We start from the raw sequence: 26519 nt of genomic DNA on the forward strand, positions 1-26519 counted from the left end.
CACAGCATAACAAGTTCAGCAAACTGGAATAGAAGTATCTTTGAAGACAGTATCTCAACCCTGTTTCAGAACAAACTGCATGAACAGCAACTTTGACAGCTGCAGTTCCTGAAAACAGCAAAAATCTGTGCCTGGATAGCTACATAGTTTATGGCTGTGAAGGACGTTCACTTACATCAAACTTAGCATTTTGTTTCATCTTCCATAAAAAATAAGCAGACATAGATGGGAATTTAGCAAATACACATTTTCAGGATAAGCTTTTTTTTAAATGTTCTTAAGATGAAATTGCTAATACACAACACCTGCAAGCACTTGTCTCTGGAATGCAATTACACACAACAGAGCAGACAAAGCCAATGCTTGCAAAGCAAAATTATCAGACAGTAAATTTACCTGAAAGGAAGTAATCAAACAACTCTACTAATGTTTAAGTGTCACTGCAGCCTCAGAATACACCATATATCCCAGGACACCCACTTTACAGCTTAGCAGCAAGATCAATGAAAAGCAGAATTCTTGTAACACGAAAAGTATACCCTGCTGACACAAGTGATTAGACACTGAAGCTTAAGACTAAAAATCCTAAAAATTTCTGTTAAACATTCACAGGAGACTTCAGTTAACTAGGTTTGTTTGCACCTTGCTTAATACCATATCAATTAGATATGTTTCAGCCTTTCTTTTGGATTCCTGCAAGAACAGAAAGTGTGCTCCCCCAGCTCCTTTACATTCACTGGACTCTCCCTACACCTTCTTGTGCAGGATCAGGAAGACATTTCCTTCCATTTCAGACTGATTGGACTTTTAGATCCATATTCTTCGATGGAAGTGGGAAGCTGAGCCTCATACAACAACGTCATTAAAGACATCCTAACTTTTGCAAGGACAGAAAGAAGCAATGCCACTGTTTCTCCTGCTCTCCAGAAGCTGTCTTCCTTTCATGCAGTAAGGTCAAAGGTCACAACTTCGAGATTAAGAATCTTTGCTCTGTAAGATATCTGTAGTCAGGAAATGCATTCTGTGAAAGCTCAGGGGTTAGATTTTTTTAATGTCACCACTTCAGATTATAAAAGAGGATGTTGAATATAAAAAGGAGGAAGAATTTGAGGGCTTACATTGTTAAGTGTTTCTGCTTTTCTACTGGAAATCCAAGCTTCTTACCTGTCTATTTCTGCACCATTAGTTCCAGAAGTTGTCATGCTTTCTGACATTGAACCTTGACTGTCCCTCTTGCTAGGTTCCAGTCCATTCTTTATGTCATCAAAGTTTTCGTATTTCAATGCCTGGACTAACTGTAGCAGGTACATCAGCAAATCCTCACGAAGGAAAAAAATGAAAAGGAATTGAGGTGGTCAGTCAAAGCTGACTAGGAATCCGTATGTTTTCAAAATTCTGATTTATAGAAAAAACTTAGTCACAGTTTAGTGACCTATCAGGAAATGGAAATTGGGGTCTCCCTAGCAAGCAATATACAATAGAAAAACTGGTGTAGGATGGAGTTTGACTCCCAAAAGATACCGAGTTATCATGCTACTAAATTTTTGTTACTCAAAGGTAGTAAGTGCTGAGTAAAATATTTAAGTGCAATTACTACTTTAAAGTTCTCTCTCATTAAGCTGCCCTACTTGCTTCCAGCATCCACAAAATAAACCTTTCAGTTTGTGGCTCCCAAGAAGAAAATTCAAGCATAAAATCTGGACCATGGTAGCAGGAATTCAGATTCTCTTTTTTTTTTTGATCCCTTGTGTAGCTGGGGATCCACAAAAACCACGTAACTGATCTATTTTAGATTGAAGAATAGAATATTAATCACTTGCTGCTTATAATGAATTTTTTCCCCCTCTACTAATCAACTTGCTCTGTTTAGCTGCCTTCAAATGTTTCATAACAGGTACGTTTTTAAAGTCAAAGCAGTATGACCTTGGCTACTGAAGTGGGCTTGCAAAAATTGGATACATTTATGCTCCTTATTTTAAACTCTACTGATTGCCAAGGATTCAAGAGTTATGATAATATATTCAAAGTATTTTTTTTTACTGTCAAAATAAAATATATAAATAATTAAAATTTAACAGATTAGCACCTATTAAGTGGTTTCCACTCACAAATCACAGCTCATCGTGTTCTAATCAGTATACAATTAGAAGCACCTTATCTCCACAGATGCTTTTCTACTCACTTCCTTTAGCAAAAGAGTATGAAGATATACTGCTTCAATTTACGAGGTGGATTTGTTGGAAATCTTTTAGTAGACTATTTAAGTTTAGAGCGCTTCTATGCAGGTTAACATTCAAAATTTATCACTGGTTTCTGGGGAGAACATATGGTTGTTTCACCTTGTCTGACAAAGACAGCTATCACTGGTTGTTCATACTAAGACAATTATCAGCGAGTGACATTTACTAATATGAAGGCCTTGCTCCATGAAGAGTTTACAGTAAATAGCATCACAGTGAATTCAGTGAATTCTTTTTTTTTTTTTTTTTTAAGTTTTCCATCACTATTATTCATTTAAATGACTTAAAAAGTAGCAAATCTTCCAAGTACTCAATGAGACTAAAAATCCTGAGACCAGCTGACTTTCACATGTACCCACAGACCAATGAATACCTCATCATCAGCCTGCTGAAGCCTGGCGACAGCATAGCGGCGAACCGTTGGGTTGGTGAAGTGAGACGAGAGAAGTTCTAGAGAGTCTTCCACATCCATGGGCTTCCACTTGCCCAGCAGCTCCAGTGCTTGCTTTGCCTCTTGTGGTAGGTCCCAGTTGACACATTTTAAGAATTTTGTCAAGGCCTAAACAGACAGAGATTGGGCAATTCATCAGTGAAAAGCCAAGCTAAACAAATTATTTAGAATAGAATATGGACTATTTCATTTGGAAGGGACCTACAACAATCATCTAGTCCAACTGTCTGACCACTTCAGGGCTGACCAAAAGTTAAAGCATGTTGTTAACAGCATTGTCCAAATGCCTCTTAAACACTGACAGGCTTGGGGCATCTCTAGGAAGCCTGTTCCAGTGTTTGACCACCCTCTCGGTAAAGAATTCCTAATGTCCAGTCTAAACCTCCTCTGGTGCGGCTTTGAACCATTCCCACGCATCTTATCACTGGATACCAGGGAGAAGAGATCAGCACCTCTCTCTCCACTTCCCCTCCTCAGGAAGCTGTAGAGAGCAATGAGGTCCCCCCTCAGCCTCCTTTTCTCCAAAGTAGACAAACCCAAAATCCTTAGCCACTCCTTAGGACATGCCTTTCAGCCCTTTCACCAGCTTTGTTGCCTTCTTCCGGACACATTCAAGGACCTCCACATCCTTCTTAAATTGTGGGGCCCAGAACTGCACACAGTATTCAAGGTGAGGTCGTACCAATACGGAATATAACAGGATAACCACCTCTTTTGACCGGCTGGTCATGCTTTGTTTGCTGCACCCCAGGATGCAGTTTGCCCTCTTGGCTGCCAGGGCACACTGCTGACTCATGTGGAGCCTGCTGTCGACCAGCACCCCCAGATCCCTTTCTGCAGGGCTGCTCTCCAGCCACTCCTCTCCCAATCTATACTTAGAATCATGGAATCATTTAGGTTGGAAAAGACCTTTAAGATCATCCAGTCCAACCATTAACCTAACATTACCAAGTCCACCGCTAAACCAATTAAGGGTAGAGCAGCAATTTCATGTTTCCTCGCTTGGTGGCTGGATTATTTATAATGAAAGTAAAAACTAGGAATCATTAAGATTGGAAAGGACCTCTAAGATCATCATTCCAATCATCAGCCCAACACCACCATGCCCACTAAACCACGTGCCCAGCGTTACTCCATCCTATGTGCAGAATCCGGCATTTCAACTTGTAAAATTTCACCCCATTGATCATTGCCCAATGCTTCAATCTATCTAGATCCCTCTGCAAGGCCTCTTGTCCCTCAAGAGAGTCAACAGCACCTCCCAGTTTGGTATCATAGGTAAACGTGCTAATGGTGCATTCGACTCCTGCACCCAGATCATTGATAATTATATTGAACAGAACTGGCCCTAGGACAGAACCCTGAAGAACACCACTGGTGACTGGTCACCAGCCAGATGTAGCCTCATTCACTACAACCCTCTGACCTTCAGCCAGTGCGTCACCCAGCACACCATGAAGCTGCTCATCCCACAGCCGGGCAGCTTGTCCAGAAGGATACTGTGAAACTAATGTTTCATGTCACAGTAGAACTAGATTCAGACTATATTTACATAAGCACAGACCTGAGGAACCTTACTGATGTCAGTGACAATACAATACTGGATTGTTTTAGTATGTCCTAAAAAAAATGCAGCTGGGTTATCTTTTAAGTAAAATGTAAAGTCAATGGTTACTGCTCTACCACAATTACCACTACATAAAAAATATGCACTGCTGGGGAATTATTTAGTTATTTAATTTGCTTTGGGCTTTTGGTGTGCTGCTACTTATTCTGGTAATGCTAACCCTTGTCTAGAAGGGGCGAAGAAGCTCCTCTTTAATAATTCTTTCCTTGCTGAAGACAAAATTGGCAACACTGGTATTTTAGGCTGACAGTCAGCACTCGTAGAAAGACTGCTGTAGTAACAGCCAGTTAATATGATTTAAGAGGGAAATTTAGTCACCAATTTTTAAATCAGTAACGTTGTAGAAAAAGTTAAAATAATATTGACTGGCTTTTAAGACACTGAAGCTCTGTATCTCTGCGAGGACAGAACATCGTAGAATGGGTGCCAGATGAAGCACCTCTTGCATTAATAAGTATCCTCTCAAATCATTCAACTTACCTTCTCCTGATTAGTAAGGTAATATCGGAATTTCCAAACTAGATCCTGTTCCTCGTACGTTAGCTGCTTTGTTGGTGGATAACTCACTATGATCTATTAGACACACAGTCAGAAAATGAGTTTAAAAACATGAACAAGCATAATCAACAAGATAACAGACTACACTGACAAAGCAAAACACTGACAACACAAAATAGCTAGGGAAAAAAAAAAAGCTTTCCAACAACACAAAGTTCTCATGCTATCATGGTGATGCTCCTCAGTTATGTGGTTGATTGAACTGGCAGCACAGGCAAACATACAGTTACTTTAAGACTACCATTAACGCCTACAGGATATGTGCACAATACGCATTCTTATCCCCCCAAAACTCTTTTACAAAAAAAATGAGCAAGTACCTTCTGCTGCCTTCCGAGTTGGACTCATCTAACTAACCACTTGTAAGAAGCACTTAACATTTCTTCATTAATTGCTTTCTTTAAACTGAAATGAAGTGTACTGTCCTTAAATTGTCACCACATATTAATACCAAGCTACCTAATAAAATTGAATTTAGCCATCATAGGACTGACTTACATTAAGCTGATCTCGCGTAGCTGCATTAGGCTTCAGATCATGATCAGAAGGTCCACTTCTTAAACTTCGAGCAAGCTTGTGATGTTTGCTTTCTACTAAGTTCTCCTAAATGCAGAGGGTAAGTCAGTATTTATAAGTATCTAAAATACAGAGAAAATTACTACTGAAATGAAACCATCTAGCAAAGACTCGCCAAGATCTTGAATAATGCATGACAATTAAAATTCACATCTAAAACTACAGCGTCTTCTGGATTTTTTTGTTGTTGTTTTAGAAGAAACTCCTTCAATAATATGTGGAGGGTTGTTGGGGATTCTGAGGTTTTTGTTTGGTTTTTTTACTTCACACAATTTACAAACCCTATCTTGCCTTTTGGTGAATTGCTGCGAAATGCAAGCGCTTCAGTCAACACGTCTGTGATTTTTACTTCACACAATTTACAAACCCTATCTTGCCTTTTGGTGAATTGCTGCGAAATGCAAGCGCTTCAGTCAACACGTCTGTGATTTAGACAGCACTCAAACGTGCTAGCTGCTTTATAAACATTTTTAGGACATTTGCAGTATAAAGCTTTGTATGCAAGAAAAACTTCTCAAAAAGTTTTCCCACTGTTAATACCATGTTAGCAACAGTAGGAGCCACAATAGGAGCCGCAGTGCCAACGAGATTTCAGCAGCCAAGGCAGTTTTCAGCAGTCAGACTTGCTCTTGCAGTGTTAGATTACACAGTGCTCAAACAGTGTTGCCAGTAGAAGCCCACTTACATTAAGGTTCCCAAAGCTGCCAATACCAGTCCCACTGAATTGGCATCCACAATAATGGAAATCTTTTCTAGAACTGTACTTAGGCACTGTCTACATGAAAGACAACATACAAGAGAGTGTAGGAAGAAAATATTTTAACAGACAAAGTGACCAAGAGTTACTGCACCTTCCACTAAATTTCTGTTCTTCAGCTCCCTCTTACCTTATATTCCCACCCTCTGACCTCTTTTTCCAACAATCCCCCTTTTCTCTGCTTTCCTACACCTCAGAAGCAAGCACATTAGGTATGGAAAGGAGGAGATGAACATAAGCATTAAATCAATTCTTGTATTTTAATCTAGCAGGAAAAAAAAAAAAAAAGATTAGAAAAAGTCAAATCCAGCGATACTTCTCAACTGGTCAAATACACCTTTCCACTGGAATTTTAAAATATTGAAGGCAGCAATATAGGCAAGCTTTCATCTCCATTTATGAAAACGTCAACAAAACTACTGTAATACAGATTGCATTACGTGGAGCATTGCTTACCATAGACATCTGGGGATCTGGAATCTTAACAATTTCAGAACTTGTTAAAATTGGAGATGACTCATCACCATCCTGAATGACAAAAAGTTAAAAGCATATTACATCTCAAGTTTTAGGAAAAAAACAACATGTCATATTAATGTATTGTGAATTACACTACAGTGAAAGAATGATGCAACCGCACCTTGCTGACTTCTGATAGTTATAAAGGGGAAAACAGAAAATAAGAAATGGATTATTTTTCTTGTTAGTTTTTGCCAGATGATAAACAAGGTGGCAAGACAGATGAAAGTTCATCTGAGGAGACGTAGCCTGGCAACTCACTACTATGCCTGGTACACAGGCAAGTGGAGAAATTTGCCGTTACCATTACATGTGTCCTCTGGAAGCACAAAAAGAAACCAAAACAGGGTCCATATTTCCATTGAAAACAAATAATGTCCTAGAAATAACAACCATGTCGCAGAAAATATCTCCTAATAGTTCAAGATACAGGCTCTCTGAAAACAGATGAATTTAGGAAGATCTACGTGTGCCTGTCTATCACAGGTTCCACCTGGAGTGTGACAGTCTCTTCTAGAAGCTCATGCCATGGAGCAGTACGACAGGAGCCTGCTAGTTCTCCTTGAGGGAGTCTAGCCTGCTGCTGTATAAATAAGGGAAAGTAGTTAAAAGTTTCACTGTTTGAACAAGGCAGAAGGAAAAAATACAAAGCCTGCCTCCACATGACAGAAACAGCAACTCTGTTTCCCTCTTCCAGTCACACCCAGCACTTCAGTTTTGGGTTTTTTTTACCTTAGAAGGGTAACTAAGCATTAACTGACACAATCTACAGAAGAACATTTCATTTAAAAGACAGTATAAAACAGTAAAACAGAAAAAATAAGACAATGCCAGCATATGTGCTATGCTATATTTATACTTAGTTTGTTCTCATTTATTTTGGAGTAAATTTTAGCTCAGAATAAAGTTGGGTTTTTTAACATATCAATGTTTCCCTCCGTAATCTAAGTTTTGAGATAACTTGCTCAGGTTTGCTTCTGCCCCCACCCTCTTTTTTTTTCTTTCCTCCCGCTTTTACAATCACATATGACTCTGGGGATGGCTTTGCTTTTATACTTTTCAGAGGTAACTTTCAAAGAAGCGAGGAGGAAAAATGAGTCACCAACGAGACACAGGAGTTAAAATTGCCATTAACATTTCAGGAGAATTTTTTTTTCAGCTACATAAATTTTGTCTTGCTGACTACAGTAAAAGATCTCTTATTAAAATGCACATTCAGCAAGACTGTAATGTAACTTCTGTTACATTTATTAGCATCCTATGTCTTTCTGAAGTAACAATTTTACAGTCAAAATAACAACAGTAACTACACACACTTCCTTCCTAGTTAAGGGAAATACACATACAATCTGGCTGTGGCTGATGATGATCCCAGAACATGAGCAGTATTGCTTTTCTCATTAGTCTTTACAAAAAGAACACACGCAAACACTGAGGAGGACAAAGAGGACATTTGCTTCCAGTTTCTCTGTTTTAAAACCATACTGCCTAAATGATTAACTTAGCTTTAACCTCATTGTATAGAATTAATAGTATTTCTAGAGCAGTTCTATTATAACAAAATACTACTGCGTCACTATAAGAGTAGACTGAACTGAGTCGGAGCCACGCCGACAGATCAGATCAGATCATGTGGTACTCGTGTTTGCCATCTCATCAGACAGAACTTTCAGATCATGATGTCATGTTAGTTTTACAAAGTCAAATTACGTAAAAACACGATGAAATTGGTGGGGGTTCGGGGGGAATCCTTCTGAAAATAAAAACATCTGACAACAAGAGATGACAGATCGATTTCTACTAACTGGTTATCTTCCTAATCAAAACCATACTAAGGCTGCAATCTGACTGGACCTTTATAAAACAACAAAGGGTTACCAATGCCCCAATTCCAAGTTTCCACTCCGTTCAGGCCCTTCACACCAAAGCGCTGCAGGAAAACTTGAAACAGGACTGGATTCACTAGCAACTCATAATGTTCGAACTCCTACTGAAGCATTTATAACATCAATATTCCATGTGGATTCTCTAGGGACAAGCAGTAATAACACCCATACTACTACACTTTTCTCTCAGTGAAAACATTCAGGTAAAATAGCTGTAAAAGGAAAGCCTGACAAAGCTTTTAGGCTGGTAAAAATGGAGCACCCACCGCACAATCAAAAGCCTATGACAGCTATTACCAACTCAGAACTTACTAGGATGAGAATAACAAAAGCACAATTGCCTAAAATCTGCTTACTTACAAAACTAAAATAAAAAAACCGCATAAAGCCTTCCAGTGACTAATGTCAAAATATTTATAAACACACTTTAAAACCAAGCCTGGGGACTTTTTCCAAAACTAGTGTTAAAAGAATGCTTTCTAAACTCATTGCTGACATGTGTCTTTTTAAACCTTCCGAAAGAAATATTATAATGGCTCTTCTGTAAACTCCTCTTCTCAAATGCAGCTAGATTATGCTGCAGAGCCAAGCTGAAAAGCTCTAGTTATTCAGTTCAAGCACTAGGAAAACTTTATTTCCATTGTGTTTTAGAACAAAGCCTTAAGCTTCAACCAAAACTTGCTATGAAACCGTGTTTTGCCAAAGTATTCGTGGGACAAGTTACTGTGTCAGGAGTTAACATTTTCAGAACAAACCTCAAGAAGGCACAGGGCCATTAGTTTGACCGTGAAGGATGTCCGCTGTTTAACTTTGCCTTCCAATTAGATTAACACACGGCTCTAATTTTCTCCCATTTGGAGAGCATCACATGGATCCCTGTGACCCTGACCATACAAACTTACAAAACCGTACCAATGCCTGAGGATCAACTCTACATTAGCATTTTAATTTGGTCAGGGGCATGCTTTTGACGTGTCTCTCCTGACCATCCCCATGTAGCGAGCTTTGCTTCGTATCATGGAGGTTTTAGAAATACCTAACACCCTCCAGCTGCCAACAGTCATTCAGCCCATGGGACTTGATTGAAGCCAGTCCCAAGCGTAAGCACACAGTGCCGACATCGGGCCTTCAGCAACACCTTCACTCTGTAAATCTGCTCCTCTTGGCCGCATTACTTGCTAGCACAGCCAGAACATGACATGACCTGCTATTTTGCCACTGGGAAACAAAAGTAATGTCAATATTAAACAGCATTAACTTGCTTTAAACTACTACGCTACAAGAGCTTTAGAGGTATTTACATTAAGGTCAGTGCGTGCGACTTCATATTAGAGCCCATTTAAGAAAGTCAGCAAAATATGCAGAATTTTCTGAACCAGCAAGGTTCTTCTGCACTTTCCTGAAAATCAGTTTCACAACATCAATAGATGAGGAGGTTCTATTTATCTTACTCTTTAGTCAAAACATCAAGTAACACCAATGGGATCCAACTTCTCCCCCACAAAAAGTAAATGAACACCCAGTGCTCTAGACACTACTTTTTCTTTCTTTCAAGCCATGAAAAAGGCTCTGATAATCACACTACTTTTTTAAAATAAACTGGATACAGCAGTGCAATCAATTTATCTACTCAAACAAAGGTTTCACTTGAAACCTGCACAAAAACACATTAATGATAAACGCTGGTGTTACTTGCACTTGAAAGTCACACTGAATTTTTGCCTAAATGGAGAATCAGAAGTGATGCTCTCGTTACTAGCAGACTGCTATCCTTCACACCTTGAATGCTGTATTAAAATTAAGTTCAGGGAATATGGAAAGAGCCACTGCTACTTCACTTCATTGTAATTGAATGTTGAGTCAAAGAATCTCAAATTCTATCAGCCACTGTTTAACAGGCTAGTTCTTCGTAAACACTTGAAAACAAATTTATCAACAAAACTGTGACAAGTAATCTCCACTTCGACTATCAGTCACAGGCAGGTGACAACAGAACCTACTTTCATTAGACTCGATATACTGGATTGGTGATGCCGGATATGTATACTGCACACTGTAATTGGAAGCACGACAAAACTGAGAAGACAGGCACTAATTTATGTACTGTTACCTACTGCCAGAAAAGGGTCAAGAACTTGTTGAAAAGCTACTTCATAACAACAAATCCCTCCAACTGCAGTTAGTTATAGCTTTAATATGTACTATTACACATTCAATTACTTTATTTCCACAGGAGCAGCCAATTCATAGTGATTTTGTTCCACGCACTTTTAATATGCTTCAGAAACACTTGTTAAAAGATGCATGCTTGAAGTCTGAATCTTCTTTCCTGCATCTCACACATCTGTAAAACCATAATGATAACAAAAAAGTTGTGTGTGTAAATCAGGAATAATTTATCTATAATGGTAGGTTTCTGGAGGTGAGGGAGAGAAATCATTTTATAGTTGAATGTGACAGTCCTAAAAAATGAAAGAGCCAAGAGGACACAAAGCTGCACAGTAGCCATGCTCAAAAGTTTGCACCTGTGGAAAGTACAGCACATTCTAATGTAAAAAGCTAATGGTTAGTAAAATGTTTCAATATTTTGATCATATTCTATTATGTTCTCCAGAAAAAATTTCCTTGATTTCCACAGAAGTAAATACCTTTATTTTGTTTCATGGATGAATCTGACACACTGTAGGTTTTATTCTGATTTGTAACACAAGGGAGTTTTGTAATAGTAAGGTGACCCTAGAACCAGCTATTGTAGAGTGGTGTTTAGAAGCACTATAAAACAAGATATTCTAAAGGCAAAAAGACTTGGAAAGGTGGGGAGTGGTCTCAATGTCAACTACAGTCCACAAAAAGAAATGCTAGAGACCTAACCTAGACATCTGCCTAAGTCACAGTTTCACCTAAATTACCAAAATTCACCAAAAAAATAATAAAAAAAAAACAACACACAAAACCAAAAAACAAACCACACCACCAAAAACCCCAAACTAAAAAAACCCAACCCGAAACAAACCCACACCCCAAAAAAACCCACAAAAAAACAAACCACAAACAAACAATCCCCCCTAAAAATCAAACAAACAAAAAACCAAACCAAAACAAAAAAAACCCAAACCCCAGGAACCCCCACCCCAACACACCCGACATAATTGCCTCAGACTGTGGGAGGAGATGCTAAGTGACAAGTGGAACTGCTATTTCCTCCAGAAGCATTACAAAGGCAGCTACCACTACATGGGATATGTGGACAGAGCACAGACATCCACATACATTATTTTTATATCACGTCTGCAAGACGCAGCTCTTACAAGGGCTTAGAAAATTTCTTTAACAGACACTCATTTTTGTTATGACTACAGCAATTTGAAAAACAACGTTAAGAGCTTCTTCTATAGTGGCATCTCTGTTAAAATAAATTCTAAGACTACTGTTGATAATAGTTTCAGATACTCAGTAACACCTTAATTCAAAGGGCTAGATTAACAGCATTTAAACAGTTCTTTTTTCAAACATTCACAAGCTTTAAGTTGCAACAGATCATACAGTTGACACATTCTGATCTGTGCCTTCTCAAAATTTTTTTTGTGGAATCCTGCTTTTTGCAATTTATTACTATATTTTTCACTACCTTCTTCAAGAATCTTAAGTTAGATCACAGTCTCCTGTCCAGATCAACCAGTAATGTCACATACATAGAAATACTTGTAATCTATTTTCCATTGTATTAACATTTTGTATACTGAATTACAGAATTTTTAAATTCTCAGAATAGACACTGCTTCAAGTTAGTGCCTCTGATCTGAAAAAGGACTTCAGTCTTTCTACCTTCTTTCTCTTTCCCATAAAACTGCATTACTCAGTAACTTTTCTGACTTCTTAGGAAACTAAACATGCTGAAAATTTTAAGAGGCAGCTACTGACAAATTTTTTTGAAACCAGATTACAGATACACTGCTTTTTCTATTTCAGTGGGTCTTCCCAGAATACACAGGTCCATAAAAGTACTGATAATGCCTTCCAATGCCACGCTGATGTCTGTTAAGCTCATGTTAAGCGCTGATGTCTGTTAATCCTTTGTTCCATTAAATTTGAACTCATAAAAAAAAAAAGAACACCGAAGGCACTGCTTTGGAGAACTGTTTTGTAAACAGAAGGAAAAGAGGCAAGACATTCCAATCCAAGTCTTTTACTTAATTGACTTCAACAGCATTTTCTGCATGAAAGACTAAACTTCTGTGTTGGTTCATTTTAGAGAAAACCCAGCAGAGCTCCTGTGCAAAGTTTTGATAACTTATCTTTTATACAGTTACCAAACAATACAGGTACATTTCTTCCTGATACAAGACATAATTTTACATACAGCTACTCTGAAAGTACTGCTGGATAACCGAAGGAACCGTAAATCAAAAAGTTTAATCACTCACACTTACAAAATTCTGTAATCTTGCACTTTATCACACAAATGATTGACTTCTGTAGTCTTGTTGCATCTATACTACTTGATTTGTATGTACATAAACAGTTGCCACTGACAGCTGTCTGCTGCTATCCTGCAGCAGAATATTTCACCTCAGCAGAAAAGCCTATCCACTTCAGGTGCATATGTTGCTTTTTAAAGACGACCATAAAGCCTGCAAGGCACATACCTTTTCGTAGTAAACTATTCCATATTCTTTATCATCACACTTGACGCAACGGAATTCAATCATCAGGTACATAAAATTAGAACTTCGTTTTTCCCTCTGAGAAGAGAACCACCACCGATGTTTATCATATATTGAAGTGCATCAATCGTCAGCATTCTCAGTACAGCAATTGCCCTACTTCCTTTATGCTGTAACTGATTAATTAGATTATCAGTTGTTGTAGCAATTATTCAGTTACTCATTTCATAGCCCTACTTGAAACCGTTATCACCTTCCTCCTGACATTCTTACTTCCTTACATTCCCACTTCATGATAAACATCCACTTGCAACAGATAAAAATCACATTGTTTTCATCAGTGGCTTGCAACTGCGGACTAAAGGTCTGCAAAAAGGCAGTGAAGAATAACCAGCTGACAGTTGGGTTTTTCATGTGGGGTTTGTTTTGTTTTGGTTTTTAACTCATTACACACAATTATGCATGTCAGTCAAAAAATGGAAAACAGTAAAAAAAAATCACTGTTTCAGATAAAACCTTGACAGAGACAAATTAAACTTGGACTACAAGATTAGACTTGCAGCTCATTCACTTTCAGAGGAAGATTCCTTATGTATTCATTTTTAAATGCTTTACCTAGAAAATGTGCTTAGAATTTTAAAATCTATGTGGGGAGCAAGAAAGAAGTTATACATAAACACCACCAGGAATATATATTTAATAAAAAGAAAAGCAACCCCTTTAATAATGAAGAACTCAAGTTCGTCTCATGCATTAATAATGGACTGATTTTCCAGCACAGGCAAAGTGGTTCTGCATTTAAGGCACAGCTCTAGGAATCAGGAATTTTTAGTTTTCTTTATTTTTACAGGAAAGGAAAAAGGGGGGTGAGGAGTGGAGAAAGGGATAGGCTGAGTTCTCAAAAAAAAAAAGAATTCATAAGGGTTTATAAAAACAAAAATTTAAGTTTAAAAAGAATTTGATTCCCTGAGGTCTAATTATAAATAGGACAAAAAAAATCTCAGAGCGCAAAGCAGAAAACAAAGGAGTTCTGTTGTGCAAGGTTAATATAATCAGTTAACTGCTTTGGGGTGATTTTGCTCAATGAGAGTTAACACCTCATTCAGGTATTTAACTACCAGGTTTTTAGTTTTTATATTTTTTTAAATATTCGTTCAAATCTTACAAGTGTTTTTCCTCAGCACCCAAAACCAAAACCAGTAAAGCTGAACAGGTCTAAAACCAAGGCACAGCCTGTATGTCCAAAAAAGCTTCCCATCACAATGCAAATTCTAGAGTTAAGTTAGGCATACCTAGCAGTATTTGCTCCAAGCTATGCCAAATTATTAATAAATTGTCTCTTCTGTGATAAAGTTCACTTGAAGCTGACAACTGATAAGATAGCTCTCTATTCTCGTGATTGCCAAAGTAAAATCAACTTTGGTATCTTAAATTATTTTCCCTTTTATCATGTAAACTAGTGGTTGAAGAAAAACAGGACTAGTCCTTTGCGTTACTCTCCTAAGCAAGCAAAGTTTCCATATTAGCAAGATCAAAAAAAACCATTACAAATCTGATGTACAGTGGCCTACCTCATTGATCATTTCTATTTCTCTAAAGGTCAGTCTGTCCAGCCAGTCCACTTTCACCATATGACCTTGTCGATGAGACTTGGTGAGCTGCATGAACACAGACAATGATAGTATTTAAGTTGCTGGGAGCAAGAAAAAGAATATCAAAGTCATAATTTTACAGAGACACTAACATAAAATCAGGGGAAAAAAAAATAAAGGAACTGGAAAAAAATGCTTGTACAGTACACACAGAGTAGATCCTCATAAACAGCTAAGCCATGCCATAAAAATAAATTCTAATATCTAAAACATCAATCATGGCAGAAACCAAAACCACATTCCAAGCACATCATCAGTGAATTTTTAACACATTAAAAATATGAACCTATTTTTAACCAAAGTCACATAAATTTTTTGTATGTTACTAAGTTTCATACAGTGTTTCTTCCCTCTTATTCACCTCCCCAGAGTTTAATTTGGTGTTACAGTCTAGCAACACTTTTCCTACCTCTAAGCAGGAAACAAAACTCCCAATTCATTCAGTTTTCTTGGGAACAGTTCACATCAGAAAGAGATGGAATACACTACAGCCCACACCATGGCCTCTGCGCCTTCTCAAGATCCGAATTAAATCTTAAGACAGATTACTTATGAAAGCAAGCATGACATTTAGCTCTGAATCCCAATACTTGCTCATTTCACAAATATGTTACCTAATTCAGCTTCTCTGATTCTTGGTTCCTACTAAGTCTACTAGAGGTGAGGCTTCAAATTTTCCAGTCAATATTAAACATCAACTATAGTCTTTTACTTTGGTAGAGCCAATAACTAATCAAAAGCAGTCACAATTTAGAAAGCAGTCAAACAGCTATTCAGTTGGAAGGAAAATCCTGCTTTTTTTTTTTTTTAAAAAAAAAACTTATTTCCAGATTTCCTAGGAACTGGCCATTTCAAGAAGCACTAAACAGTAAGTTAGCCATGAGCATCTGATGCCCTTTGTTCTGAACTTGTTCCATGAAACACAAAAATATAATCCCATAACAACTATGAGATTGTTTGCTTAAAGCAGCTTATTCACCTAACATTCCTTTAAGCTCTAGACAACAGTATAGCTTGACAGAAGTAATAACATTTTGATGCAAACTCTGGAAGACCACTGCAACTTCTAAGAATTAATTAACTCTGTTCAGTATATAGTAGGGGCTTTTTTTTCATTTGTTTTGTCTCCAGTAAACTCTTGGACAGCTAATCTTCAGATTACCTTCAATAAACTTCAGAAACTTAACAGTACAAAAGGAAAAGGAAGGGTGGGGGATGGGGGGACAAAGTATAATCCTTAATAACATTTCAGGATGCTGGATATAACCAAAGCACAGACACCAGTCTCTTTGGGTTCTTTCAACTTATCAGCAGGATTGTAAACAGGAGGACAGTATAGTAATATTTTTTTGCTATCTTATGTTACATTCTGCAGCCAGTTCATCAAATTCTACCTCAGCGATATTACAAAGACAGAGTGTGCCAGGACTGTACTAAAAGGATAATACAAGACTTTGCCTGTGCCTCATCTGTGACTTTGTAATATATCCCAAAGCTAGAGAACCGGCAGCATGCAGACCGGTTGTAACCCAAGATGGTTTCAGGCAGGCTGGACATCACCACTTAATGCATTCACAAACGTCCTACTTAGTTCACAGAAAAGGTCTTCTCATTCTCAGCAACGAAGAAATTCCTTACCCTTACATGTCCACCATTTTAGCCACTTCTAAATTACTCCCTAGTTTGTTTTTTTTTAATCTAACAAAAAACTTTTTTCTTACTCCAGGTAGCCCTCTTATTTCCACTACCTTAAACCAATGCATCAAAATTTTCAGAATACCACATATTCACATCCAGCATTGACACACAGATTTAGGATAGCACTTATCAAAGCCTTAGCAAAAAAATGTTATTCAGATACCTCAGTCACAAATTCTTAGTTCATTTTCTTGTTCACTGCACTAGAGAATAAAGAAAAAAGTCATTCTGTATGTTTTAGAGCAAAATTATTAAGCCCTTAAACCTGCAAACCTCTCTTATAGAGACAAAAGAAGTCATAATACAGCAACTAGTTAGGCCTACATACAAGACCCAGAAGATCTGTAGGCATATAAATACACATGAAGAACCGTTCTCTTGGGTTAATATTTAAAGCTTAAAATAAGAGAGAAGCTAGTGCATTCCCTTCAGCATTCATCATATGCTACTAAATAAGAGGCATCCCTTTAGATACTATCTCACCATCGTTATTATCCGATTTCATTCAGCCAGCAGAAGGTGTGAGGGAAATCAATGGATCAAAAAGAACTTAAGAGTACTTTTTGTTTAAGTAGAATAAATTAACATACCACTCATGGGAGAAACATCTTAATGTCATTAATATTTGAGCATGCTAAGGTACTCTACACTCTTCCCATTAATATTCCTTAGTACAGGAAAAATCTGCATTCACAATGACCCCCAGGATACAAAGTCACGGCTTTTTCATCAGTAGCAATTTTACAAGCAACGTTCATGTGTTCTGTAAGAGCACAACCATATGGCACTCAAGATGAAATGAGAGACTTGCCACAGTGTCAATTATTTAAGATAAAAGAATGCAACTCCTCCAGCAGCCAGTCACTGATTTTATACAAATTCCCTATAATACCACACACATACAAACACACGCAAACTCAGAAGCATGTCAAGAAAATAAAAAGTTATCTTTCAGATGGAGAAAAGGTTCTTCAGCGAGCTCTTCTCAAAAGTTACTTATTATCTGGAGGACTCTAATTTGGCCTCTGGTATCAGGCATCAGTCAATATCATGACACTTACAAGTCTGTCCAATAAACAGAAAAAACCAAAACCAAACCAAGAATAACAAAGTCCACACAAACTAATCTTGTATTTAATTAGTCCTACTCCACATACCTATATTTAAATACACCTTCACATTCAGTAGCATCAGGAGGCATTCAGCAACTGATGAGTAAGTCACAGAAAAACTGAAGCCTATTGTGCTCAAACAATGGCCACTGAGGAATGATACATCACAAGAACCTCATCTGCTGCGTAAACAGCTGTGCAAATGAAAGCTCTCATAGACACACTACCCAGAAACCCTATTCACTTCGCTAGCATCTGACAGGAAAATGTTTTTGTAAATGAACACAACAAAATACCAGTGAAAACACTCTCATCTTTCAGAAATTAGTATCTCCCAAAACAGCTTTCAGAAGAGAAGAATGGTGGCAGTGATGTTATTAGCTTTTTATCAGCTGTTAACTAGAACACTCAATTGGTATGTGAAAGGAGAATTCCCTCCTTTTCCTTAGAAGCTTTGAGCCCTCTCTCTCATATGCCGAAAGAACAGGCTAGAACAGACTCAGCTATTTTAAGACTGAAATTCCCTACACTGATTGTATTTCTTGAGCTAGAGAGCATAAGGGAGTGAAGGGAAGAGGAGAAAAAACACTGGTAGGGTATGGTCACGTTTGCATAACAGAACTAACATGAAAAGGAAGGCCTACACACTAAAACCCTTTCTCAGAGACCCACTCCCTACATCATGTAACCATGTGATGAACTATAAACAAGCCTTGATATTTAGTGTCTGTCTACAGAGCTTCCTTCAGCTAGATGGGATTTATTCGAATATGATCACGATACGGGGCACCACCACTGGCAGAAAGCTTTAGTGAGTTTTCTATTGTAAATTCAAGGTGAACTAGACTAATAAAAGAGAGACCGTAAAGGAAAGTTAGTTTATTGCTGTGATAAATCTCTAGATGAGAAAATGGACATATTTATGGCACCGGACCTATCTTTCACTGGAAGCTGCACAAAGCTGAGGATGAAAACTAGGAGACCAAGATTAAGAAGGAAGTACGCTGAGTAAGTGGGTTGAGTGATTTGGCAAGCTTGGGGTAAGCTTACCTGAAGAATGAGAGAGATCAGCTGGAAAAACAGTTCAAGAACTAACACCTACTGATCAGTTCCAGACGCAGTTTTCGTGGCAAAAATACACTCTGCCATCAAGCAAGGAGAAGAAAATACCAGTATACACACAGATTCATGAGCTTAAATGAATGAAACTTTGGTTAATTTTTGCAGTTCTATTCAAATTCTTTATAATGTAGACATGCGTCACACACAGCTGAATACTATACCAGAGAGCCTTAAATCTAAAGGATGGCTACTGAAAGAAACTAGACTGTCCTCACAAGTTACCGGCAGGAGCTTTTACTGAACCTGATGGAATTTTGGCTTCAAGCATCTTCCAGGCATGTTCACATTGTTATTCTTTACTAAGAATTAGGATGATGTTACAACAGAATGTTATGTATATTAAAGGGTATTTATATGTCCCCTTTTAAAAAATACTTCAGAAGCAAATGAGTACGAGCTAGTTTACTCATTTGTATAAATCCTGTGAAATACCTAAAAAATCAAAGGAAGGTAACTTTCACATGAGAAAACAACATGAGAAGCCTGTCTTCATTTCACTCCAGTGATAGTGTAAGCTTTCCACATCTTAAAGGTTACTTGCTATTCCATCACCTTTGCCAAGCGGCTCATTTGATCTTCAGAGACCGTGCTGCTTGTTCTCCCAGGAGTTTTGGTGGGCTCCGAGCCATCAGCTTCTACGTTGGGCCAGACTTTCAAATCATGCATTCCTTGACGAAACATACTGCAGGGAAAAACGCAGACTCACTTCAGTAAATTCAAAATAATACAGCTGTCAGGAATCAAAGTACAGCAGCAGCTGCAAGAAAATGAAGTAGCTTCCTTTGCCAAACCTACAAATATGCACTGCCATGCATAATTTAACTGAACTGCAAAAGTGTCTTACACCTTGTGCCCTCTACGGCCTTCATTTTTATTGGCACACAGAGTTTAGAAGAAAATGAGTAAGTCTGAGATAACTTATTTGGCAAGTGGAAGAAAAATGGGTAATTCCCAAAGTCAGTGGGGTGGTACAAACGCAAACTGAGGACAGAGCTTGACCTTCATATTTTATTACTTGTAATGAAGCAGAAAGTATTCCTCTTGACTTGCAAATTATAATACTAACTTTAGGTCTGCCAGTCTGAAAAAAATTCAACTAAAAAACTACCTAAGTTTCATTTGAAGGTCAGCTGATAAAAAGCAGCCTTCTAAGCTGCCAAATAATAAAAAATCCCAACCCTACAACCCTCAACATGCCATTTTCTCCATCTATGCTTGAAATTGAATTGGTAATTGAAACTGTGCAGTGAACAGAACTCTGCAGGGTAACTGACCACAACTTTTCTCCAAAAAACTCTGCTTCCCTTGCACATTTCTGCTGATCCACTTACGAAAGATGCCCCAAAAAATCAGCTGCATTAGTTCTGCCATTAAGAGGTGATCACTTAACTCTAACAACTTCAGGTAAATACAACTGGAAGGAACGCTTTAAAAAGTCAACCATTAAAAATGAGAAATAATGACTAGAAGGACCATCTGACCTTGAATTTATACATCACTTCGTGGAATACTACTACAAGGGCTTCCACTTACAAGTAAATACAAAGTTTTGAAATTATTTGTTGCTTTCTGTCCATCTACTTCCTCCAGGCCCCATATGCTGGAAAGAAAAGTAAATTTCATTTATAATTGTATCTTTTTCCAGGAACTATGCTCTAATGCTTTAAAAGCTACCAGCAGTCTTTGGGGCACAGTCCCACTGATCCAGTCTAATTTTCTGCCCTAAGACAATGACAATCTTTTTGTCAAAGCAGTATCTTCAATGAGAGAGATACAACCTGTCTCTATAATAATTTTCTGCATTCAAGCGTCACTAGAACAGCTTTCCTAATGCTAACCTAAACTTTTTCTGCATTTCAGTTTACCCTTATTACTTCTTATCCACTGAAAAGACCAAAAAAGGCTATTTCTCCCCATTTTCCAACGCTACCTACATACTAGAAAAGTGTTCCTACAGTCTCTTCTTCAGCCTCACTAGCCTTTACTCCTCCATCACACCTATTTGCTAGACGTTCAATGATATGGACTCCCTTAGACTCCAAGTAGTCAGCAGCTTGCTTAAAGTCAGTTATATAGAAGTGAACATACCCCACCCAAGTGGATGAGTATGGAAAAGGAGGATACAACATTGTCCTGGATGTGCACACTTGTAGACCATTCATATATTCAGTGTCTGCACATTTCACAAGAGCATCATGATGCTGAATCATGCAAAACTTCAGATTCACTCTAAAACCCAAATCTTTTCCTGTGTTTTCCTGAACAGCTGCTCCCCATACAATCCCCATTGTATTTGACTACAATCAATTACAAGAAGTACCAGCGCCTCATACTTTTCCTTAAACCGCATCCTATTGTTTTTTTCAGTCCCCTTTGCACTTAGTTAAGATCCTTTTGATGTATTGTCACCTTCCAGCAACTTCCCACCTTAGTGTTATCATCCACAAAGTTTACTAAACCTACCCTCTACTGGATCACAGATTATTGATTTTGAAAATTCCTGATTTACTGAGTTACACTTCCTTATAAATAATACTGCACTAACAGCCCAATTGCAAGCCAATTAAATCAATTACCTTAAGTAATCAGTACTGGCATCCACGCATTACACAAGTATAAATATGAAGCGATTTCAGCATTTCCTACCTTAAAATCCAAGCTTACAGATCTTAAAAAAAAAAAAGGCTAAATTTTGGTGTTATATAAGACTTTTTTTTTTACAACACTGTAGCATGTATGAAGTTACACTCAGGAAGAAATACAGTAAGTCATCTACGTATCTGATTTTTCAAACATGGAACTGTTAACCTGGTTTAAAAAAAAAGTTTAACAAAATAACTCATAACCACTGCTACCTTACTATTCACAAGTAAGCTTCAAATCAGTACCACAGAAGAAAAAGCAGTATACCCATATTTCCCAAAGAGCGAGACCGTTGTTCCTCCCACAGGAACTGCTTTACCAGGTCCATATACATCCCAGATGGTCAGAGCCACCTGTGCATTGCGAGGCAAGTCTGGATACTTCACAGGCAGTTTCAGCCATTCATTCCAGCTGCAAAGAAACACTTTTTATTAGTCATACAGCTTTAGAATTCAAGTTACTCTGTATTAGCTTATACAACCCAGATTCTCCTTAGAAGATGAATTTCTAAGGGCAGATGTACTATCTTTCTCTGGTATTTAACCATTCAAATACTTGTCTTGAGCATGATTACAAGGCTAGAGACCAAAGGAAAAACACTCTAGCTTAACGAGTAAGTACGAAAGATCAGTCTGTCGAGTAAACAGCATGAAAGTGTGCTAGTCCAGGCCCCAGAAGTTATTTAAGTAGTGAACCATGCCCAAACACACAAGTAACAATTTTATTACTTGCCCATTACATAAAAAGTTTAGTTTTGTGCTGTCAGGGCAACATTTAATAACCAGAGACTTGAAGAAACATAAGTTATTTGAAGAAAACAACAGAAAACAAATCTTTTTGAAACAAAGAAAAAAACATATGTTTATTCATATAACTTGATGCCCTGGTAACTAAGAGGAATATGAAATAAGAGGTAGTCACTTACTTCCATCTAGTGCTAAAAGCTTTGTAGGAAGTTCTAACTGGAAGAGCAAGAGGCTTCCCTTCTGCAAACACCTGACAAGTTACATACAAGTCAGAGCAAGTTTCTTGATACAGTCCTGAGAACTTCAGCATTGGATCTTCTAAGAGAGCTTTGTAACTCTTCTGTTCTCTTTTCCCTTCCAGACTGCCTCTATGTGGGCAGGAGCAAAAAAAAAAAAAAAGAGAGAGAAAATAAACAAACCCCAAATTATTTTATCCACAGTAAAAATCCTATTCTATTTCCATAGCTTATATTTAGATTACCCAGTACTGAGGCTATCCTCACTTTGCATTACTAGCTGGTAGTGAAATCTAAATATCAGAGAGGAACTCAGGATGTGAAGTGATGAATAAATACAGAATTTATTGCTATACTGATTGGAGGGGGGGGGGGGTGGGAAGAGCAGGGAAGGGAAGAATTACTTATTTGTCTTTTCAGTGAAGATAGCTGCTTCTAGTACAACCTGTAGATTCTCAGATAGCATCAAATGAGGTACCCTAAGCAGGGCAACAATGAGATGACATATGCTGCTAGTATTCAAAAACAAAAACAAACATCAGATTACATGTGCTCCAAATACTGCGGGGGGGGGCAGGGGGCGGAGAACATCATATGAAAAGCCTTATTTTTAAGCTGTATGAAATGTGAAACATATGACTGGCTTTGGATGCCAGTCATCTCTCAAATCAACAACGAATCAAGCTCAACTAAGCAGACCATTCAAATCAAACTTGTTTAAATCCCTGCAACAATTTGCAGAATGCTAGAGTAAACTGAATTTCTCAAGCCTCAGGTATACCACAATGAAAACAATCACGCATATTAAGTATCTCTTTGGATGCATATATGTAAACAAAAACAGGAATCATGGTGGTGATGGGAAAATATGCAAAATCAATCTTCCAGCAAACAAAAAAAGTATCTATCAGTACCACAAAACCACTTCGAAGTAGGCGAACAAGTTTCTCGCAGGAAACTAGCATAGCACATTCCAGGATGCCATACACTCCGACGCACAAAAAAATCCTAGTTATGTTTTTGTTAGGCAGAATAAATTAGCAAAGAGGACACGTGTATGCGACTTCAGATACCATCTTCCATTCGGAAGTTAAACAACTGCCGAGTAAGCTCCCCAAGTTAGTTTTCCAAAAAGAGTGCAGTATACTTTAATGTAGAAACATGAGCTATACTACATTTTACAGCCAGCCACGTCATTCCTACACAAATTTAAACATCCCATTGCTGTGATGCAGGAAAAAACCATGCTTTAAAAATACACCAGCGTGTGCTTCTTCAACAACTTCAAGAGTGCTTGCATACACCCAGTTAGGAACTTACTTACGCGTTGCAGCACCTGGATGTACCTACAAAGAACCGGCTAAGAGCAACCTGCTTTCAAAGGAGGCGAACAGGTAGGAAAAAGAGTGTCACCAGTTCATCTCCTTCCCCTAACAGAGGGGCGAGCTGCGGGTGAAAGGTTATCAGAGACACTAGCGCTGAACTGACGATCAACCTCTGCCTTAAAGCACCGCCCTGCACTGCAGGAGTTAAGGCCACGGGCGTCTGTAACGCGGGTAGAGCGCGGCTCACAACCCCGGCCCTGGCAGGGACGCGGCCGCGCTGCCTCCGCCCGGCAGCCCCGCGGGAAACAGGCAGCGGCGTCCAGGAGCTCCCGGTGAGGGGAGACAGAGCCAGCACCGCCGCGGACTCCCGCGGGGAAGCCAGGCTTCGGCACCCAGCGCAGCTCCGGTGAGCGGGCGGGCGGGCCCAGCCTCCCCGGAGCCGGAGGGGAGCGGGCCGCTTCCCACACAGCCCCGGCCGCCCGCGGCGGAGCAGGGGGACGCTACAAGCCCCGTCGCCCTCCCTCACTCACATCTTCAGCTGCACGTTGATGTCCAGGTCGCAGCTATAAACATAATAAAGCTTCTCGGTCTCCCCCATGGCTGCCGCCGGTCGCCGCCCGCCGCTTCAGCGGCGCCCGAGCCTCCACCACAGCAGCCCGGGGCACCCGCGCGCCGCCCGGCTCTGGGCATGCGCCGCCGCCGCCATCTTGCTTGCAGGAGGAAGGAGCGGGGACGCCGCCACCGCACGCCGTAAGGGCCCTTCACCAAGATGGCCGCCGGCTCACGTCAGCCGAGGGGGCGGCACCAAGATGGTTGCGCCCGCGGCTCTGTCACCACCATGGCCGCCGCCGGCGGTACGGCACGCAAGATGGCGGCTTCCGTGAGAGGCATGGCAAGATGGCTGTTGCCCCAGCCGGCTGCGAGATGGCTGCTCGTCCCTGAGGGCAGAGAGGGCTGGGCCACACGGTAGCAGCCTCCGGGGTGGTGTGTCTGAGGGTGCCGAGGCTCTGGCTCCTGCTCAGTTTGCCAGCAGTTTACCTAGATTTCACACTGTCCTCAGGCTGCGATTCTCCACGCTGCAGACAAATCCACCATCTCCAAAATCCCTCTGTGCCCTGGAAGGCGGGTGCTACTTCTGTGAGGCTTACAGACTGTACACCTTGCGTTTTTCCAGGGCTGGTCACACACTGAGTCATTTTAGAATTAATGATTCTTGTTTTATGCTACTAACACCTCTGAAGAAGGCCGTATGAAAATGGCAGCTGTCTTCTGCCATTGTGCAGCAAGCGCTGTGCACGACACGGACATTACAGGTTGATTGCTGAATTTGTCGTCATGATTTTATCATGAGTCTCGCCACACTTACTTTGGGATTATTTTTCGCTCATTTTTTATGTTTTTTCTGGAGCCTCGACTGTCAGCAGCAGTAGGCGATCAGCGATGATCACCTAACAGAAAACAAAATTGTAAAATATAAGTACAGAATGACTCTGTATCTGACGCAGGCAACCAAAAATCACCCACAGCTTACATATTGTAAATAATCGTATGATTTTAAACAATCCGTAGTGTTTTGAGATTTAATAAGGATTGCAGGCACTTTTAAGTGACAAAAATACACACGTCATTACTATCCTATGCTTATTCTGTCTATGTAGGGAAAGCAGCCAGGGCTGACTAAAGAGGAGGTTCATGTTTTATGATCCACCACAACTGCTGAACTTTTCAGTGCTGCTGAACAAAAGTATAAAAAGTGCTGTTTTGGTTTAGCTCGCTATACATACAGCAGCCCTAGTCCTGAAGAAGCGTCGAGACAGAGGTGCTCTTGCCCAGCATGTGCTGCTCGTATTAAAAAAAAGATAATTGTTGTTTGGAACCAGCATGTTCTCCTCCATTTTCACAGCAAGAACTGTTAATGGCTGGATGTGGAAGGACGTGTCAGCTAGTCCTCTTCCCTTGCAAGTCAGCAGCAATGGGGGAAGAGGCTGAAGCAGGGGAGGAATCTTTCCTAAAGGAAAGAAGGACTATTTCACCTCAACACTTTTTTTTTCCCCCCTCAGGTGGTGTGACCAGGAGGTCTTTTTTTTTCCTTTTTCTCCCAAACAACTAAGAAATTAGAGAAGGCCATGACCCAGACCCATATATCACTTAAATGATACCTTTGCTTTCCAGCACTGCCAAGCTGGCATGTGTTATGAGTGCAAAACATAATTTAAACATAATTCAATTAACAAATTCCTTTGCACAGATGATGTTAAAATAACTTTTTTTTTTTTAAAAAAAGGTGATATTTTATACAGCTTTTCCAATCTTAATTTGTCACTTTTTGATCACATTTACAGTTTCTACAGCTCTGGCAGCTGCCGTTCATTTGTTGCCTGCCTCATAATTTTTAATGGCTTCTGTTTGTTTGTTAGTTTGGTTCCAGCCCAGTTTTTTACATAAAATCTCTGCTTTCCATACAAAAATAAACAAACGTATTGCTTTTCTTGGCTGTGGAGAAAAAGTAAAACATAAAACTGTAAAAATCTAAAAGACAAATAAATCTCACAATTTTGAAGCTGAGCAATGTATATCTCTGTGTACACAAACAGCAAGTACATTTGTATGTGTGTACCTGTTCTGGTGTTATTTTGTCTCAGGAAATATTGGATCCTTTTTCAATTAATGGAGTTAGTACTATCAGTTAAATAATCTCCCCATTGAT

The 26519-nt window shown here is 39.2% G+C and overlaps 1 protein-coding gene across 1 annotated transcript in view; it reads right to left on the reverse strand.

Moving 5' to 3' along the window:
• The window catches only part of PIK3C3 (phosphatidylinositol 3-kinase catalytic subunit type 3), an 81667-nt gene extending 57245 nt beyond the window's left edge, over positions 1-24422 (reverse strand). Inside the window, exons 1-11 of the mRNA XM_075726018.1 lie at positions 24343-24422; positions 22431-22619; positions 21773-21916; positions 19415-19544; positions 14850-14936; positions 13261-13356; positions 6666-6737; positions 5375-5479; positions 4799-4891; positions 2614-2799; positions 1165-1319 (exon numbers count right to left, since the gene is read on the reverse strand). Of these exons, the coding sequence (XP_075582133.1) occupies positions 1165-1319; positions 2614-2799; positions 4799-4891; positions 5375-5479; positions 6666-6737; positions 13261-13356; positions 14850-14936; positions 19415-19544; positions 21773-21916; positions 22431-22619; positions 24343-24410 (1325 nt within the window). The 5' untranslated portion in view covers positions 24411-24422. The remainder of the gene's footprint in view (positions 1-1164; positions 1320-2613; positions 2800-4798; positions 4892-5374; positions 5480-6665; positions 6738-13260; positions 13357-14849; positions 14937-19414; positions 19545-21772; positions 21917-22430; positions 22620-24342) is intronic.
• Between the last annotated feature and the right edge of the window lie 2097 nt (positions 24423-26519).

Source organism: Pelecanus crispus, chromosome Z (assembly GCF_030463565.1).
Source record: "Pelecanus crispus isolate bPelCri1 chromosome Z, bPelCri1.pri, whole genome shotgun sequence".
In the NCBI taxonomy this organism is placed as follows: Eukaryota; Metazoa; Chordata; class Aves; order Pelecaniformes; family Pelecanidae; genus Pelecanus; species Pelecanus crispus.